At 33.8% G+C, this 17,884-nt stretch overlaps 1 protein-coding gene across 1 annotated transcript in view; it reads left to right on the top strand.

Annotated features, from left to right (window-relative positions):
- LOC109119074 (uncharacterized) overlaps nt 1-16,926 on the top strand; it is a 28,451-nt gene extending 11,525 nt beyond the window's left edge. Inside the window, exons 4-7 of the mRNA XM_069292011.1 lie at nt 8,218-8,378; nt 8,694-8,915; nt 9,122-9,370; nt 16,441-16,926. Coding sequence (XP_069148112.1) covers nt 8,218-8,378; nt 8,694-8,915; nt 9,122-9,370; nt 16,441-16,926 — 1,118 coding nt within the window. The remainder of the gene's footprint in view (nt 1-8,217; nt 8,379-8,693; nt 8,916-9,121; nt 9,371-16,440) is intronic.
- The last annotated feature ends 958 nt before the right edge of the window (nt 16,927-17,884 follow it).

Here is a 17,884-nt window from a genome sequence, read left to right on the forward strand (position 1 = left end):
AAACTTACTGATAAATAAGGTAAGTAACTTGTTAGGATGATATCTTACTTGTCCATAGAAAGTAAAATGAAGAATTGATATTCAAATGACCATATATAGTCATCACAATAATCATAATCTACGAGTAGTGAAGACAACAAATTAATCACAGAGCATATAAAATGTGGTGATTATGTACAAGAGAAAGTTAAATATAATAGGGAGCAAAAGAGGTAAAAAAAATTAGAGTCGAAATAAATTTTTTTATCTAAAAAAAGATCAATCAATTAATAAAGAGATCTTTTGGTATCTATCAATAACCAGAGGAAGTCTAAGGAAACACACAAGTACACAACTTTCTATTAATTAAATAAATCTTTTGATAATTTCTCATATATCAAAAACACATATTTTGTTTCTTCTTTGATTATATACTAAACTCATCAGTTACCATCCTCATACTAATTACATGCCCTCAAGTAGGTCTTTCCCTTTCCAGACAATCAAATTAGTCATGAAAGGTAATTGTGATAATAAAAATTATGGTAAATGGTGAAATAAGACACACACATCAATATAGAGCAACGATTTAATTTTGCAACAATCTGACCATTTTCACACTCACTATTATGTGTTCTTGATATTTAGCTAAAAGTGGATATTTCTAGTGAATTATTACTTCATATATCTTCATTATAATTGTATTGTTAAATCGTTATCCCATATGTATATTTTGAGATTATTTTGAATTTATATGTATATGAAGTATGTCGGATGAACACAATGAAATATAGATAATATTAGTTTGATTTAAAGTAAAGGAATGATGATTGGAGCAAGTCCAAATTCACTCACTATCCTCGCCTCATGATACATCCAAGTGAATCTAGAAGCAAGAGATAATTTACACCTCACTTGTCATCCTCGTGAAGCGAGAGTTCAGATGACCAAGAAAATCATCCTAGCAAGATTGGATTATGTTATTTAATTCCTTATAAATCTAGGTCCTTTAAATACCCAAGCAAATGACTTCAAAATATCGTATCTCACGTATCCAAACTCTGAACTTAGCAAACTGGGTTGGGTTATAAAGATAATTTCAAAGACCTTTCTTGATATCTTATAGGATACCTTACTCATCATGTGCTAAAAGCCATGATCGTTTGAAGTTGACCTAAAACTTAGAAGAACTTAGGAATGACTTGAATGAAATTTCTTTAGTTCTTTTTTGAACACAAGGTGTTACAACTAGTGACCTTAGTGCTCAAGAAATTTAATTTTTTCGCTAAAATCCTACTCACGATGAGGGATGGTTCGAGTCTTAGTTTAAAAAAGTTTATAGGATGTTACATAATTAACAACAAGTCATATCAAATATAATGGTAGTCCACTTCGATGTGCTTAATGTTCACATGATGGACTAAATTTTGTTGTTATTTTGTATTGCACTGGTATTGTTAGCATGTGATATAGTGGAACCGTGAGATGTGAATTTTTTCACCAATCGACTTACCCACACAATTTCAGAGAAATTAATTGACATTATTTTGTATTCTACCTCCGTTGATGATTTTGAAATTTTTGGTTTCTTCTTGCACTTTCACGAGACAAGTGATGATTCGATTAGCATACACCATCTTGTCATATACTTTTGAGAGTGGTGTACATCCTGACTTATTTGTATATTCATACTTATCGAGATTTAATGATAATGGTAAATGAAATAATATGCATCGATTTATTGTACTCCAAACATTATATATATTTAATTTCCAAAACTAGACTTCCCCTTTCATGAAAATTTGTGGCTTTTATAAAAATGAATTGTGACTTTTATGGAAATTTGTGACTTTAATAAAGAGTTGCAACTTTTATGAAAATTTGTATCTTATGAAAAGTTGCGACATTAATGAAGAGTTGCGACTTTTATGAAAAGTTATAACATTTATGAAAGGTTTTGACCTTTCTGAAGAGTTGCAACTTTTACAAATAGTTGTAAACTTTCCGATAAGGCACAATAAATATTTGTTTACACTACCATTTGTTGTCTATAAATGGAGAGATTTTTTCTTATTTTAAAACAATGAAAATTCTTAACCTTTGTTCCTCGTCTTCTTTTTCTGGTTCTTCACAATTAATTATTTGTGTACTTTACTCCTGTTGAGTGATTTAGTGGCACCATTGCTTATACTACAGATCTTGGTATGTATTTTTATACTTACTACTTTATGCTTATGTTATTAAGGATAATTGATAAGATGCTATAATTTTCATTTTCCTTTACATTATAATCATTTATGTGGGATAATATAGTGTTTTAGTTTTAGTGACTCAAGGTTTTCACTATTAGTTTATATGTTTCGTGATATTAAATTTATGCTTGAAGCACGAATAATATTACTAGTGTCGAATAATTTTAGGAAGGGTAAAAAATGATGTCGGCTTGACTTGGTAAAAAATTGGCTCAAGACTTCGATGGAATAAGAGAAGTCAGGTCTTGTTATTGTCAAATAAATTAAACAACAAATGATCCTTCGGTACAATGTTAGTTCTGCAATAAGGTCTTCATCATCACTTTTATACTTCACTTTGATCTTTATGGGTGTGTGTGCTACTTTTTGGTCACTTAGACATGCTTGTGTGACATGTTTTGCCACATACTTATTTTATTTGATATAATACCATCCTGCAAATACTCATCCTCCAACACCAAAATTTTGTTAACATGCTATGGTCCTTTGTTTTAAAGGTCACATTAAGAAAATTATTGAGTTGTTCAATTTTATTCTTGTTATTATCGGTTATAATTATATCATCCATATATAGCAGTAAAATTATCGTATCAACATTGGAGTATCGAATGAATAATGAATAATTCAAAATCGATTGAAACAATCTAGCTTTTATAAAGGTAGATCAAAACTTCTCAAATCATTCACGTAGTGCCTGCTTGAGGTCATACAGAAATTTTTGAAGAAGACAAATCTTATCAGGTTAGGTTTGATTGTATCCTAGAAGAAGCGTCATTTATATAACCTCATGTATTTTACTATGCGGAATGCATTTTTTACATCCATTTGATGAAATTGTCACTATTTGACAAATAAAGTAGTGAGCAGCACATGAATTATCGTCATCTTTGCAATAGGGGCGAAAGTTTCCTCATAGTTCAACCCATATTTTTGTTATATCTTTGAGCTACTAGTCGAGTTTTGTTCGTTTCCAATGTGCCAATGAGACTTCATCTTTATTGCATAAATACATTTACTTTAAATAACAAAAGCTTCACATAGATTAGATATCAAACGTTTTTTCTCCATTTCCTTTTTTCAGTAGTCATGACTTGCTACATGTTGATAAGTAGTTGAGACAAAAATAGAATTCAACGTATCAAGAAAGTCATAACTTCAATTGCATATATCTGGAGAGTATTCATATCGATTTGGGACAGATATTTTACGTTCAGGTGATGAAAACAAGGAATAGAAAGATTTGTTTGGTCACTTGGAATAAATTCACCATAGAAATCATCATTTTTGTCAAATGTGAGTGAAAGAGATATTCAATGAATTAGTTGAGAAAGTACTATTACTTGAATTATCCATGATGAATATATTTAATTGATCAAGATCATGAATAGTATCATTAGGGTCGTCAAATTTTGTACATGCTAACTTTCAAACTTGAACAGAAAGGAGACGGAGTCAGATTTTGTTGAAGAGATAATTATAGTAAGAAAATAGATGCTTAAAGAAAATTACATGTTTGTAAGCTCGTACCTGTCGTCTAGAAGAATTATAACAAAGATAACCCATTTAAATACCACGATATTTTAGAAAGACTCATCTCACAACTTTTGCAAATAACTTATGATGTCCATGTCTATTTTAATGAACCAAGACATAAAAACACACAATAATAAACATTTAGATGAGAATTGAAACAGAGTTTACCAAAAAGAACAGAATATGGACTATCATATAATTTTTTAATAGTGATGATGTGTCTATTTATTAAATAGACAGAAGTTTAGATGGCTTCAACCAAAAATATTTTAAGAACATTTAATATATCAAGAAGAGATAGTGTGGTTTCTGGTACATGTCTATAGTTTTTTCTACAATTTCATTTTCCTCAGGCGTGTATAGACAAGAATGTTGCGAAGTGATACCTCTCTCTTTTAAAATATTTATGAGTTCACTTTTGTTTCTAAGAAAAGAACACTCATTGTATACCACAATACATTATCATTAAGCAAGATAAAAAAATAATATCCTAATCTATATAAAATTGATCCTCGACCTCATAAGTCACTACAAATTTAAAAAAATCAAAAGTAAAGTTATATGAAGTAGTACTACAAAAAGGCAACTTATGACTATTATATTCAACAAATTTTTCACAAGTATCAAAATTTATTTGAGTTAGTGATATCTTCTTTACTGTAGACAATTAACATGCATGGTGAGGTGTTTCAGACATAGACTGCTGAAACATTAACCCAATTTTATGAACCGTTGAAATTACCTTTCCAATATCTGATATCTAAATAACACAACCAAGCATGATAAAACAACAAGGAAATTTGGTTCCATCAATTGTCCAATCGAAATAAATTTCACTGTGAGTTTAGAGACAAAAAATATTATGAAGCATAGATGTATTTTCAAACTTAAAGGAAGGTATCTCTACATTGACTATGACAATAAGATGATTTTCAGGTGGAGTTTATAAAGAGACTAAATTATAGATATCTCCTATCATATAGTTAGAAGCAACAAAATATATATTTTAAACTTTTGAATTTTTTTTTTAATTTCTTATCATGATAGGCAATAGTGTGAGCACTAGAAATAGCCCCGGAAGAGCAGCTGCAACTGAATCTCATATCATCTTTTGAAATGATTTCGAATTTATGAAAGATGGTGGTGTGATCTCTGGTTAACACACATAAGCTTTAGATTCTTCAAAAGGTTTGTGCTTGGCTTAATGCGTATTTGGGCGTCAATTGCACTCCAAAATTATATGGCTAGACTTGTTAAAATGATTTCGTACGTTTTTTTCTTCCAACATGATGTAGTATGGATATCCATTTACACTCAAAGCATTTTGGTACAGAGTTTTGAGACGAACTCTGAGTGTAAGATTATGTGTATCTTTTAATGTATAAGTAGTTGTGTCACTTGTGAGGGAGAAATTCATGACTTCTAGAATAATGTTGTGTGTCTCCTCATAAATGAATTTTATAAAAACTATATCATTGTTTAAGGGTAGAATTTCTCTTTTAGGAATGTTAACACTAATAGGCTCAAATCCAGGCCTCAATTTTCATGAGAAATTGGACAATCTAAATCTTCTTCCTCTTCAACATAACTATTTGAAACTTTTTGAAGAAAGTTTTCCTCCAAAGTTATGGTCTTGTTCTAACAAGATTACCATAAGTCCCAAAAAGTAACTCTTTTTTTTACTCTTCCTTCTTCTATAGAAAAATATTATGTTTTAAATCAAAACAACAAGCATAACTACATCAAGAAATATACATTTTCAAGAAGATGTTGCATCTCTGCTTCAAAGTTAAATGGATGCAGACTAAGTGCAATATCTATATGTATAAAATTGAGGATCCACAAAATAACATGAGCACTGATAGTGTTTCTAACTTATTTTTCTTTGTCTTCATTTGGATCAATTATTGATGTAACATCTCGTAACAAGAATTGACTAAGAATTCACTAAGAATCCAAGAATAATCATTTTTGGAAATAAATAAGGAAATCTAGAAAATTTCAAGCTTTTAAAAGTTAGTTTTGGTCATTTTCAAATGGTCATAATTTCCACCTCAAGAGAATTTCGGGTGAGTTCTTTATAAGGTTTGAAATCCCTTGAGAATATCTTCCCAACGTCGCAGAGTTTAAACAAATATGATGTCGTATGAGGGAGAAAAGAAGAGGAAGACCAAGAATCATCAAAGAACGCCAAGATCGATGCGTGGATTTCGTCGAAGGTGATCCCTATCAAGGTATGTGAGATCATTCCGTGTTAGGTCCTTTAACCCACCCTCCAACTTGATTCAATACAGCAATTTAGAGTTGTTTGAATGATAATCTTGAGGTTCTTGATAAAATGTTGTAAGTTCTTGTTGATTAACTGTAGTTGATCTCTAGTAGTTTTGATTCATATTGCCGAACTGTTTTCGGGTCTAAGTTATTGAAAAGTGAGTTATTTAGTGATCCTAATTGTTTCGGGTAGGATACACGGTAGCTTGGGAGGTTTAGATAAAAACAAAGAAGAAAAGTCGAAGGTCCTGTCAGACACCCCTAAGGGAGCCGCTTCTGCCAGAGCGCCTCAAGGCAAGATATGTCTTACAAGCCCTGGCACAGCGCCAACTAGAGTTCCCCAGACCAGGGTCTGTCCGACAGGACCTGTCACTCCACGCCTCTAAGACCGCAAATAGCTCCTAGAGACCCTGTTCTTTCCCTATATTTTTGTACTAGTTCCTAAGTGATGTACCCTTCATTCCTAATTGAGTCCAACACTCTACAGTACATCTCAACATCATGAAATCATATATAAACATGAGATCATGATCTTTGAATCCATAATACAAATTCAAGGGAAGTTAGGATTAAAGTGAAGAAAGTAAAAAATTCATGTCTAAAACTATGAAGTGAGTAAGAGTAATGTTTTCAAAGTTCTTAGAGTATTCATTAAATGTTTTGAATTTGTTTTAAGGCTCAAGTTCGAGTTAAGGAAAAGATTAAACATTAAGTTCATTTCTCAAAAAGGTATAAGGAATTGAGTATTCCCTAAGAGTTAAAGTTTCAAGTTAAGTAAGAGCAAGAGTTGAGTTCATTGCTCCAAAGTTATGAAGGGGACTAAGTATTCCCTAAAAGTTTGTAATATTTTTACATTTAAGTTAAAATGAAATTAAGAAGTTTCAAAATATTTTTGAACTATAGAGGGGAACATTTTTTCCAAAAGAAGCTTTTTAAGCTAAAGGGTTCACCAAATTATCTCAACCCAAAGGAAGGAAGTTTTATTAAATGTATGAGCTAAAGTACATTATGGGAGTAGTATTGAGCATCGATGTGGGAATGAGAGTTCAAATAACTAAACTCCTCAAGTGAACGATGTATTCATCATGGGTATTTACATGTCATACTTTTTATATGATAATGTAAGGTTAGCCAGTGGATCCACTAAGTAGAGGATGTTCTATGCGACGACAAAGTATAGAATAGTTCTGGTTGCGTGAGCAAGACGTTGTATCACCACTTAGGCTCATAAGGGTGGTTGTTGGTTATAAAATCATTCACAGAAGCTATATTACTTTCATACATAAGTAAAGTTGGGTTTATTATTGTTATATCTTAAATGAACTAAGAGCTACACTATTTTAATCAGTTTTACACACACACACACACACACACACACACACACACATATATATATATATATATATTGCATATCTCCTTAATTCTTTAGATTGGGTTGTTATCTTATGAGTTGAGCAGAGCCAAGGTAAGTTCATCCTTACTCCATTTCAAGTTTTTAGTTTTACGTATCATTTAAAGTCGCATACTCGTACATTCAATATACTGATGTCAGTTGTCTTGAATCATTTTATTATGCAGACACAAGTAACCAGGATTACCACGTAGCGCTTCATTAATCCAAATTGAGTTCCAGAGTTTGTAGTGAGCCTCCTTACATTTCGTAGAACATTTTTTTTATTGTTTTACTAGTTTAACTTTTAGGATGTTGTGGGGTTTGTCCCAACATTAATCTCAATTAGTTTAGAGGCTTCATCGACATTTAATAGTTTAGTTGGAGTCCATTTTATTTGTTGAGACATAAGTGTCATTTTGGATAGATTATTATATGAAATACTTCCTTTAAATATGTTTTATTCTTTTTTATGTTGAGTTTAATCCTCCACTCTGTCTATTAAATTAGGACAAGGGTTCGCTTGGGGTCCCTAAATGATCTTCGAGTGTCGGCCACGTCCAGGGTGTAGGCTCCGGACGTGACAAACTTTCTATTAGAGCACAAAGTTCAAAAGTCCTTGGGAGTCTATGAAGTCGTGTCAGTAGAGTCTTAGTCATCGGTGTGAGCGCACCACATCTATGATTAGGAGGCTACAAAATTTTGGAATGTTTCCCTTATTTGATATTTTTTGTGCGAAGAGCTTATCTCTAAATTTTTCACTCTCTAATTCGTGCTTACGCGTATTTTTAGATCATCATGTATCCACAAAGAGCAGTCAGAGGACACTAGCTCGAAGAAATATTGAGGAACAAGAGGTTCCGAATGCACCAGATGTGCAACCCCAAGGAGAGGTTACCAATGCCAAATTCTGGGAAGCTATCCGCATGTTAAGTCAAGTTGTGACCAACCAGGTCTGGCAAATGAGAGGATCTCAAAAAGACGGGGAGGACACCTAAAGAGGTCACGAGTTTCTAATAATGAATCCTCCTAGTTTCACTGAATAAAGCACTACTGAGGATTCGAAAAACTTTTTGGAAGAGTTAAAGAAGGTATTTGAGGTGATGCATGTGCTAAATGCTGAGAGGGTCAAATTTTTTGCATATCAATTAAAGGGTGTGGTTAGAACTTGGTTTGATAATTGGAAGGATGGTAGAGTTGAGGGTTTACCATACCTGAGTTAGGCTTGTTTTGAAGAAACCTTCTTGGGGAGGTTCTTTCCTCGATAGATAAAGGAAGCAAGAATAAAGGAGTTCCTCACCTTGAAACAGGACACCATAAGTGTACATGAGTACGGGTTGAATTTCACCCAACTATCTTGCTATGCTTCGGAGATGGTGAAGGGCATGAGGAGAAGAATGAGTTTGTTTGTTGCCGGGTTAGGTCATGCTTCAAGTAAGGAAAGTAGGGCTGCCATGGTGATAGGTGACATGGACATATCAAGGCTGATGGTATTATGTGCAACAAGTAGAAGAGGAGAAATGGAAGGAATGAGAAGATTACTGAAACAAAAAATCAAAGACTAGAAAATGAGTCTGTCCAACAAAAAGGTGGTTAAAGTCTACCACAGTTCAAGAAACCAAAGGGGAATACATCATCATCTGCTAGTGCACTTGCACCAAAAAATTGAGGTGAGTATAGTGGCCATAATTTGCAGAACTTCAAGGCTAGAATGACTCAGTCTGAAGGTAGTGTGGCGCAAGGAGGAAGCAAGGCTCCTGTATGTACTAAGTCTGGTAGATACCACCCAGTAAATTGTCGTGATGGACAGAAAGGTTGTTACAAGTGTAGTCAAGAGGGTCACTTCATGAGAGAGTGCCCCAAGAATAAGCTAGGGGTGGAAATAGAGCTCAATCTTCATCAGTTGCTCCACCAAATTGGGCTGCACCCAGGGGAGCCACTTCTGGTACAGGCGGAGGGGTAAACCACCTCTATACAATGACTAGCCATCAAGAACAAGAGAACTCTCCAAATGTTGTCACGGGTATGATCAAACTCTTTACTTTTGATGTTTATACCTTATTAGACCCAGGAGCAAGTTTATCCTTTATAACTCCTTATGTTGCAAATCAGTTTGAAATTCTCGTTGAAAAGCTTTGTGAATCCTTCTGTGTTTCGCAACTATTGTGGAGTCTATTCTAGTGGAAAGAGTCTATCGTAATTGTCTCGTTTCCATCAATCACAAGAAAACAATGGATGATCTAGTAGAATTGGACATGGTAGATTTGGATGTCATTCTATGTATGGATTGACTCCATGCCTATTTTGCGTCAATAGATTGCAGATTTTGAGTTTTCAAGTTCCAAATTAAAAATAAGTAAGTCATAGAGTGTGTTAGTAGTTCAGCAGTGCCTAAGGGTCATTTCATTTCTTTCCTTAAGGGGAGGAAGTTAGTTTCTAAGGGATGTATCTATCACTTAGTCTGAGTTAATGACTCAAGTGTTGAGGTACCTTGACTTCAGTCAGTTCCTATTGTAAGTAAGTTTCCAGAAGTCTTTCCTGATGATCTACCCAAATTCCTTCCCGAAAGAGAGATGAGTTTTGACATAGATTTCATCCCAGATACTCGTCCTATCTCTATTCCTCCATATAAGAGCTAAAAGAGAAATTGAATGATCTCTTAGATAAAGGCTTAATTCGACCAAGTGTCTCACTTTGGGGCGCTCCGGTCATGTTTATTAGAAAGAAGGATGGGCCCCTTAAAATGTGTATGGACTATCGTCAGCTGAATAAGGTGACCATCAAGAATAAATATCCTCTTCCGAGGATAGATTGTAACGACCTGTTTAGTCGTTTTAAGCAGTAGAATTACTTTTGATAATAACTGACTGTGTCGACGGATCACACGATGGACTTTCATGGTCACGACGGACCGTCGAGTGTCTTCGTGCCAAAACACTTAAACTCTCAAAATTTGGGTACGGGGAATCAACTCTCTAAACTTCGCGATGAAATTGCAGCAGGGACCGTCGTAGATATGACGGGACGTCACAAACCTTTTTACTGAGGTTGAGTCTCTGAACTCTGTGACGACCCTGCAGGATGGACCGTCGTAGGCACGACGGGCCGTCACGAGCGGCGTAACCTCGACTGGGTCGGATTTCTGCTAAAAGTTTTTAGGGGTGTTTTGGACTATTTATGACAAACTGTATGAAATTAGTGGGTACGTTTAATAACTTATTTACTTGGGGGTTAAAGGAGATAACCTTAAAATAAACAATGGGTTACTTTTATCATAATGAATTATATGATAAATAGGGTAAAAAGATAAAGAGAAAGAAGAGAGGGAAGAACAAGCGAGAGAGGGAGAAGCGCAGAGGAAAGCAAAGACTTTGAGAAGTATCTTGCTTGATCACGATTCTTCGGTGGAGGTAGGTAATGGTTTATGCTATTTCATAGTAAACTCTAAATAGCGATTGATATGTATTGGGTGTTGTTGTAAAGTCTTCTATATGCTTAATTGTGTTGTTGCATGGTATGATTATGTAAATGGTGATGGATTATAATGATGATACTGTGGAATCTTAAAAACCTTAAATCCACTCTATTAATGATGATGCCTTGATATAAAAGAAGGCTTGATGAACTAACAGAATGAGGTTAATGGATCGGGTGTCACGAACCGGCACGTAGTATTAGGGGATCGGGTGTCACGAACTGACACGTAGTATTAGGGGATCGGGTGTCACGAACCGACACATAGTATTAGGGGATCGGGTTTCACGAATCGACACGTAGTATTAGGGGATCGGATTGTCACGTTCCGACACAAGAGGAATAAAGAGAATGAATCTTGAATTATGGTAATATTCTCAAACTTAAAGAACCTTTTTCCCAAATGAGTATGGTGTGGAGGCTTGAGTCCTCATGGGTGTGCTTGGTGTTGTTGTCAATGATTCTTGTACTTTTTGTTGTCACCAGTTAAGTGTTGTAGTGGATTTTATATTATTATTCAATATATATTGCTTTCTATTTTGAGTTGGACGATGATACCTACTCAGTACTTGTGCCTTGTACTAACCCCTACTTGTATTTTCTTCTCTTTGTTATTTGTGGAGTGAAGCAAACGTGCCATCGACTTCGACTCGTCCACAACTCTAGCCAGACTCCAGCATAGCAGAATTCAGGGTGAGCTAATGTTCCTAGCTCGTGCTAGATTCTCTCCTTCACATCTTGATGTCTTGAAGTTCGGATATGGACCATCTCTTTTACTTATTTTAGTTTCTTGAATACTCTTAGACTTAGAAATTTTAGGATAGATGTTCTTGGTGTGATGACTTCCAGATTATGGGGATGATAGTTGATAAACTTTTAGAAGATTGTTTATTGATTTCGTTAATGAGTTTTAAGTCTCCCGCATTATATTTTGTTTCATTATGGTTGAACTGTTGGGGTTTAGATTTGTTGGTTCGCTCACATAGGAGGATAAGTCTGGGTGCCACTCGCAGCTCATTTTGGGTCGTGACATAGATGATATTTTTGATCAACTTCAGGGTGTTTCTTGTTTTTCCAAGATTGACCTCAGATTAGGCTACCATCAGTTTTAAGTAAGGCAATGTGATATTCCAAAGACAACTTTTAGAATAAGGTATGAGCATTACGAATTTTTTGTTATGTCCTTTGGTTTGACAAAATGCACCAGCAGCATTCTTGGATCTTATGAACAGAGTCTTCAAACCTTATTTAGATTTGTTTGTCATTGTCTTCATTGATGACATGTTGATTTATTCAAGAAATGAAGAAGATCATGATAGTCACCTTAGGATTGTTCTTCAGACTTTTAGAGAAAATGAGTTGTATGCCAAGTTCTCCAAGTGTGAGTTTTCGCCTAAGTCTGTGGCATTCTGGGGCCACATATTTCGGGTGAAGGGATTAAAGTTGACACTTAGAAGATTGAAGCAGTTCAGAGTTGGCCTAGATCCACATCTCCAATAGGAGATTTGTTGAAGGGTTTTCGTCTATCTCTTCTTTTTTGACCAAGTTAACTCAGAAGACACTCAAGTTTCAATAGTCTGAAGCTTGTGAGAAAGCTTTCATGAGTTGAAAAAGAGATTGACTACCGCTCTGTTTTTTACCTTACCTGAGGTAAATCAAGGTTTTGTGATGTATTGCGATGCTTCAAGAGTTGGCTTGGGATGTGCGTTAATGTAGAATGACAAGGTTATAACTTATGCCTCCAGACATTTGAAGGTTTATGAGAAGAATTACCCAGCTCATGACTTAGAATAGGTTGCACTAGCATTTGATTTAAAAATATGACGTCACTATTTGTATGGTGTTCATGTGGATATATTCACTGACCATAAGAGCCTCCAATATGTGATCACTCAGAAAGAGCTCAACCTAAGATAGAGAAGGTTCTGAATTTTAACATGTGATCACTAACTATTTATATATGTATGTGTGTGTGTATATATATATATATATATATATATATATATTTCATTTTTAATATATGACTCCTCCATTTCAGGGTCTAGGCCAACTCTGAACTGCTTCAATCTTCTGAGTGTCAACTCTAATCATTTCACCAGAAACAATGTGGCCCAAGAATGCCACGAACTTAAGCCAAAACTCACACTTGGAGAACTTGGCATACAACTCCTTTTATCTAAAAGCCTGAAGAACAATCATAAGGTGACTATCATGATCTTCTTCATTCCTTGAATGAATAAGCATGTCATCAATTAAAACAATGACAAATAGATCTAAATAAGGTTTGAAGACTCTGTTCATATGATCCATGAATGCTGTTGGTGCATTTTGTCAAACCAAAGGACATAACCAAAAATTCGTAATGCTCATACCTTGTTCTAAAAAAAAGTCTTTGGAATATCACATTTCCTTACTTACAATTGATGGTAGCCTGATATGAGGTCAATCTTGGAAAAGCAAGAAACACCCTGAAGTTTATCGAAAATATCATCTATCCTTGGAAGTGGATATTTATTCTTGATGGTCACCTTATTCAGCTGACGATAGTCCATACAAATTCTAAGGGACCCATCCTTCTTTCTAACAAACAAGACTAAAGCGCCCCAATATATTAATTGATCTTTTTCTCTTTTCCGATTTGTGAGTTGACTAGCTTCTTACTTGTTTTTATATGACTCTTCATTATTTAAGGAAAAAATATATTACTCTCTCTTAATTTATTCTTACTTGCTTATATTTGATTAAAAATAATTTAAATATTTTCTGATTTTGGCTTCTCTTTATTTAAGGAAAATATATATTACACTTCCTAATTGTTCTTACTTGCTTATATTTTGTGATGATATTTTTAATTTGGCTGATTTGAATCTTCTTTTGAATTAGGAAAATATGATAATTAATTGATTTCCTTTAAATATTTCCTTATTTCTTCCTCCCTCTTCTACTATATAAAGAGAACTATTCATTTTTTTAATCAAAAAACACACATTCACATGTATTAGAAGAACACACATTCTTCCAACTCACACTAACTCTTGCTACAATTTCTCTTCTTCTCTCATTGCTTATACACACATTCATTCTGTCAACACATCACTCATTCTTATAATACAAGTTGATAATCTTTTCTGCAGAATTGGTTAGTCCTCTTTATTAATTTCCATTTGATTTTTTTGCATAATTATGATATTTGTGTGTTTAGAAACGAAACAACAAGGAAGCATCCAAGTTAGTTTCATTACATTTTTAAGTTTGATAATATAAATAAGGTTATTCTTTATCTCTTTTTGTGTGTTATTTACATATATATGACAGTAATTTGCTATTATAAGTCTACTATATTACAATTATTTCCTCATCGTATATGTGTTACATTAACTCTTCTTCCAGGTTTTGAACTTAAAGTTCAAGATGTTGAAGACTTTCTTAGAAGAAATTGTGGACGAAGCCTCGTTCATTTTTATTGTTATATATATATATGATTATCCATTTTTTATTTTTACTTGTAATATTTGTACAACTCTTTCACTCTCTCTATATAAAATAAGATATTTTTGGGGAGGGATCACCTAAGGAAAGGGGATTTACATGCTACTTGACGCTTTGTTTGTTAATGAGTTTTAAAATAACTAGATTCCAATAATTTTTGAATGTTAAAATCATCTTAATAATTTAGTAGGCTCATCGGTTAGATGTTAAAAACTATGTAATAATTTTTTTACCATTGTCTTGTAACATAGAAACCATGTGTAAGGATGAAAAATGTTCATATCATTTAGACTTACAAAATCATGCCTATATGTGTTACTCCGTTCTGAACACCTAGAAATCATGTTTATAGGTTTGTAAATAAACTTTTAGCATATCCATTATTAAAATAAAATTTTTTGTGCATATTTTTGTTCTTTTTCAATTAGCTAATATTATTAATTAGTAATCTTTTTTGTCCTCTTGACGATTTTCGCATTTATGATGCAATATGTTATTTTATAAAATAATAATAAAAAAAAAAAGTTTTGATGCATTTAACAAATTTCTTGACCTTTAAATATATTTCATATTAAAATCTTTGCATATAATTTATTGACTACATTAATGCTCTACTAGTTTTTTTTCTTTTCTATAAAAGATTTCCAACATGCTTTTCTAAGTCATTGTTCAATCCTCCTTTCAAACTATAGATTGATTATGACATTTTTCTGAAATATATATATATATATATATATATAGAAATCATAAGTACTGTCTCCTAACCTATCGTTAGTGGGAAAGTTGAAGGAATTACGAGGTCTAATTCCAATGTCTTTTTAAAATTAAGACGACGCATCCAAGGGAGTACCACCTACCCATGATTTTCAAAAGGAATTATGTGTATTTATATGTAAATATTTATGTGCCCATATGCAAACTGAATATCTTAAATCATTTTCAAAAATATAAACTATTGTTATTTTTCTAAGACCAACCTCAAATCAAAATTATTTCTATGGTGGAGGAGCGCGATTAACAATATCGTGGTATAACCCCTATAAAGAAACAAACTTTTTTTAAATAAAAATTTTTATTCAAAACTTGATCAATTTTTCAAAACCTTACTTTCGCACATATTATTCTTTTTTTGGTGTAGCATAATAAATTATATCGAGCTATTTTCTATATCTTTTGTGCATATTATGTCTTCTTATTTATCTCTTTATTAATTGCTTAATATTTGCAATATTTGTTTATCACATAGATCGTATGCTCAAATAATAAATAATTGAAGTAATTTTAATCATTTAGTAATATATTTCGGGTAGATTATAATTATGGGAAGGAACCAATTCATAGCATTATAAATTCCTTAAACGAAGGAAGTAAAGTCAGCCCATGAATTAAACAATACAAGATATCAATTTAAACAATAATTATTTAAGATAAGAAAATAATTCATCCTCCAAATCAGTTATCATAATATAAACAAGAGCTTTATTTATTTATTAAGGGGCAAATTTTGAGTAGAAACTAAATCATCCTGATAAAAGATAATTCTTTCGACATTAATCAAGGAAAAATGATTAAAATTAAGGATATTCATATCACTCCCGAACAATCAAAATAACCAAGAGTATACTAATAAGCAAAGAGATCTTCTGACAATTCAAATTAAACGATGATATTTTTCTAATACACATAATCAAGTAGAGAAAAAAAAATCAGAGAAGACATGATAAAAAAAAACAACTCACATAGATGAAGATTATAGCACTTGTTAATCTCCTTAACACATAGAAAAATAATAATTCATAGAAATCATGAGATGATCAAGGACCCCAATTAATCAATGCTAGGATATGAATAATAATAATCTGAAAAACGATATAGAATCAACCTGGAAAGATCTGTTGAGATCAATCATCCACATTTTCGAATGGTTTGAAGCTCTTGACCGAACCGTTGCCAGTTGCTGGAGTTCATGGACGATGGGAGTTGTCGGAGCTGCAAGTTCTTGTGGCTTAAGATGCACCTCATCTTGCAAAAAAAGAGAGAACGTGAAAAAAGGGGAAGAAGAGGGAAAGATGCAGCGCTAGGGATGCTGGTCGCAGCTGTTGCGAGAAGGGAGGAGGAGAAGAGATCGAAGAAGAGGGAGTCGGAGAGAGGGAGACGGGTAGAAGGACGGGAAGGGGGAGGAGGCGGAAGAGAGAGGGGAAAGGAGAAGAAGAGGGAAAGAGAGGAAGAGAGGAGATGGGGCGTCTACGGTCCATTGTTGATGCTGCCGGTCGGAGTTGTGTGGCAGCTCGTTGGAGTGTAGAAGAGGAAGAGAAGAGCGAAGGGGAGTCAAGGAGGACGAGTGAGAATGAGAGAAGGGGGAGATGGGAAAAGAGAGAAGGGTCGCTGCCATCGCTTGGTGGTGGAGATTCTCGCCGGAAAGAATGGATGGAGATAAAAGGGGGCGGTCTAGAGACTGGAGAGAGGGGTGAAGAGGAAGACGAGAGGGAAAAGAGGGGAGAAGAAGAGAGGGTGGAGGAAGCGACGGGAAGGGGATGAAGGGAGAGAGAAGAGCAGCTGCACTGCTTGGTATTCCCGCCCGGCTGTCTCCCTTGCCGGAAAAAATGGAGGAGAGGGAGAGGGAGCTGGAGAGGAAGGGGGAGAAGAAGATGGGTAGTCGGGGAGAGAGAAGGGAGAGGGAGGCGGCTGCCAAGGAGGGGGATGTAGAAGAATGAGTTAAATATTAGGAATTAGGTTCTTTTAGTTAGAATAGGTAGATTAAATCTGAGCCATAGGATTAGTTTAGATGGATGGCTAGGATTTGATCTAAGATTTATTTTAAAGATGGACGGATGAGATCAAAAGATGAAGTCTTGAAATTAGATAGGGAAAGATATGGAATGGCTAAAATTGTAATTAAAATTGGCTAGAATTGAGATGAAAGAGTGGCTATGATTGGAATAATTTTTGAAGTGGAGTGGCTAAAATTGGCAGAAATTATGATAGAATAGGCTAAAATTTAAATGATTTTAAGGGAAAGTGTAAGAATAGCTATTTAATTAAAATACTACATTAAAATATTTTATGGAATTGAAAATCATTTAAATCTTTAAACATTTGAAATTCATTAATAATTGTAAAATATTTTAATAATATTTACGATAATTTTATAAAGTAAAACATACTAAAATATATTATTTTCAAGCAAAGTCGACTAAAAATTCTAAAATTTAAAATACGTATTTAATCAAATAGTATTCCTAAGGTCGGTCAAAATTGGTTGTAAACAGCTGCCCCTTGGTTGATTGAGAATAAAGAATGAATTGTCAAGCAACCAATGTTGACTAAGTAGCCGATTTTGTCTGACCGACGAAACACGTCAGTTGGATAAATTGAAACAATATAGAGTTGAAAATGGGTATGACCGATACATCGGTATTAAGTCGCCTACATATCTGGTTATACATGAATCATGTCATGTGTAGTTCTAGATTCAAGAGCAAATGAAACTCTTAAA

This window comes from Solanum lycopersicum, chromosome 12 (genome assembly GCF_036512215.1).
Source record: "Solanum lycopersicum chromosome 12, SLM_r2.1".
Lineage (NCBI taxonomy): Eukaryota > Viridiplantae > Streptophyta > Magnoliopsida > Solanales > Solanaceae > Solanum > Solanum lycopersicum.